The 2,812-nt window shown below is 46.2% G+C and overlaps 1 protein-coding gene across 1 annotated transcript in view; it reads left to right on the forward strand.

Annotated features, from left to right (window-relative positions):
- LOC107124635 overlaps positions 1-2,812 on the forward strand; it is a 36,390-nt gene extending 33,578 nt beyond the window's left edge. The window contains exon 13 of the mRNA XM_015428127.1: positions 2,225-2,812. Coding sequence (XP_015283613.1) covers positions 2,225-2,288 — 64 coding nt within the window. The 3' untranslated portion in view covers positions 2,289-2,812. The remainder of the gene's footprint in view (positions 1-2,224) is intronic.

Below are 2,812 nucleotides of genomic sequence, written 5' to 3' on the forward strand. Positions count from 1 at the left end.
CGATGGCTGGGTGCACGTGACCCGGTTAGGCTGGTGGAGATCCTGTGGGGTTTGTCACGTCCATGTGTCATGTTGAAGACCACAGCCTCTTGGTGGAAGAGGGAAGCTCCGAATGCTCGGATCTAGTCCCAGTTTTGCATGTTGCGTGGTCTTCCCTTCACACTGGGCCTGTCCTGTGTGCAGGCCCAGTGTGAAAGGCATATGGGTTGATGTGCATACCACAGAGACGGTCCAGAGTTTTGATATGTGGCTTCAGGGGACTGTCTTGAATTCAACCCTTCCTATTTTTGCTTCAAACACCGGAGGAGAGAGGTGAATTTTCTAGAACTCAGGTTCCTTCTCAGTCAACACTTTTGGAAGTCTTTTTTTTTGTTTTTTGGTCTTTGTCCTCCTACTTTGGGGGTTTCTGGCTTCTGGGTGAGACATGTCCAACCAAGGACCCAGTGATTTTAGCTTCCTCAAGTAGGACTGTCGTGGAAACAGCAGAACTGGTCTTTTCAGCTGCCTGTTTCTGGCAGACGTTTCCCCTTTCCCAGAATGATGACTTTGGGGGTTTCATAATATGTTTCCAGTACTGATTTTGTGCAACAGACTTATTTGCTTGTGAGTTATTTTTTGCCAGTGGTGTTCTTTTTTGTTTCTTGCATTGTACACTGGCTTTCCCCCTTCCCCCTCCCCCCCTTTTTTGACAGACTACCAGTGGCCAGATGCCACCCCTGCGCCTTCCAACACAGTTTATGCCGCTGTGACGGGAAAAAACCCACACACACCCAGGATGGGAAAACGTTAAGGGATAAAGGAGCTTATTTGAAAAATTAAAATGTAGTGTTTGGTTCCAAGATGGTATAGTCCAGTGATGGCGAACCTTTTAGAGACCGAGTGCCCAAACTGCGACCCAAAACCCACTCATTTATCCCAAAGTGCCAACACAGCAATTTAACCTGAATACTGAGGTTCTACTTTAAAAAAAACCACTCATACATTAACTTAATATGATCCAAACAAAGTACGGAAAGCAATCCCAAATGCTTTCATTTACTTAAAATTATTTGGCAGAGAATTCGACACTTTAATGATGGTCTGGGCCCGTGCCATAGGTTCACCACAACTGGTATAGTCCCTTGGTTTCTATTTTTGTCTCTTCAAAACCCTGTTCAGCCATGAAGTTCACTCGGTAACCTTGAGATTCAGTCTAAAAAAGCAAGAGTCCAGTAGCACCTTAAAGACTAATAAAATTTGTGGCAGGGTATGAGCTTTTGTGAGTCACTGCTCCCTTCTTCAGATGCAGCTAGAGGGTCAGCCAGTCTCTTCCTTCGGCCTGTCCTGCCTCACAAGGTTGTTGTGACGATAAAATGGTGGAGGGGGGGAAATCTATGCTCCCCGCGGAGCTCCTTGGAGGAGCTTCTTGGAAGGGCGGGATAAAAATGTGATAAACGCCAACCACACCGGATAGCAGCAGATCTATTTGGTTATCGAAGTAAATGTCCTAGTCATTCCTATCGCAGTGTTTGCTTCTTTGTTGCAGAATAGGGGTGCCAGCCTCCAGGTGGGGCTTGGAGATCCCCTGGAATTACACCTGATCTCCTGGAGAAAATGGCTGCTTTAGAGGGTGGGCTCTATGGCATTGTACTATTGGGTGTAGTAAAAAAGAAGCGGGAGACCAACTGGTGATGAAAGTGCATAGAAAGTTTATATAGATATAATGGTGAATATATACACAGAGATATACAGGCTATCATACAGCATACCATGCCTTAGCATTGAGAAACTAAGTCCCCACCTAGCTTATCAAGTTTACAGCTTATATACTAAACCGAGTCAATCATTAACAAGGTGAATCAATTACCTACTCTAACAATGCCTGATAGAGAACACCTGCTAGTATAACAATAACACCTGGCTATAATCACTTAATCACTTAACATGACAGCTAGGACTGTCAAACAGATCAAACTGATCTAGTAACTGCTTGCTACCTTGACGTATATCTCAATATGTACCCCACTGGGGTCCCTGTCCTCTTCAGGCTCCATCCCCAAATCTCCTGGAGTTTCCCAACCTGGATCTGGTAACCTTCTTCCACATCTCCTTCTGGTGGCCAGGGGGACCCGGCAACCTTATTGCGGAAATGTAACGTTTTGGCATAAAGAGAGCTTGCCGTAGACAACCCCCAAGATGCCATCATTACCCAGAAATGAAAGAGTGCCTTTCCTCTCTTTTCCAGGCGGCCTCAGAGTTACACCACCATTGAGATGAATGACCGCTGTGAGATTATGGCAGACATTTGATGCCGTTGGGGACCCACCTTGGCCAGGAAAAGGCCTTTTCTGGCACTGAAGGAGAACACCGGAATTGCCTCTGCACTTGCCTGGCATATGCACTAATGCGCGAAGAATGCAACACTGTGCATTTTAAGAAGTCCTAGATTATTATTATTTTTTAATCTTCTGACTTTGGGATATGTGAAATCAGCCTCTTTTGTTTCCACGGAGGTGTCTGCTTTCCCTCTCAGCGCTGTCAAATATCCATGGCAAGCCTGCAAGAGAGTCTTGGATAGCATTGCTTTTCTGAAGAGCCGGTGTGCATCCCTGGTTCCTGGGGGTCCCCCCACCCCCAAACTAGCTGTTGTACAAACTGATCACAAACTGCTGCATATTGCAACAGCGCGGTGGGCGCACGTGTGTTGAATCACTGTGGTAGGTGTAGATGGACATGTGTATCCTCCTGAGAATTCCGCTGTGCCGCCAGATATTTGTTATTTGCCACATGGCCTTGAACTTCTTGAGTGACCTTGGGCTGGTCAGTCTCTTTC

Source organism: Gekko japonicus, unplaced genomic scaffold, assembly GCF_001447785.1.
Source record: "Gekko japonicus isolate JY-2015 unplaced genomic scaffold, Gekko_japonicus_V1.1 scaffold1343, whole genome shotgun sequence".
Lineage (NCBI taxonomy): Eukaryota > Metazoa > Chordata > Lepidosauria > Squamata > Gekkonidae > Gekko > Gekko japonicus.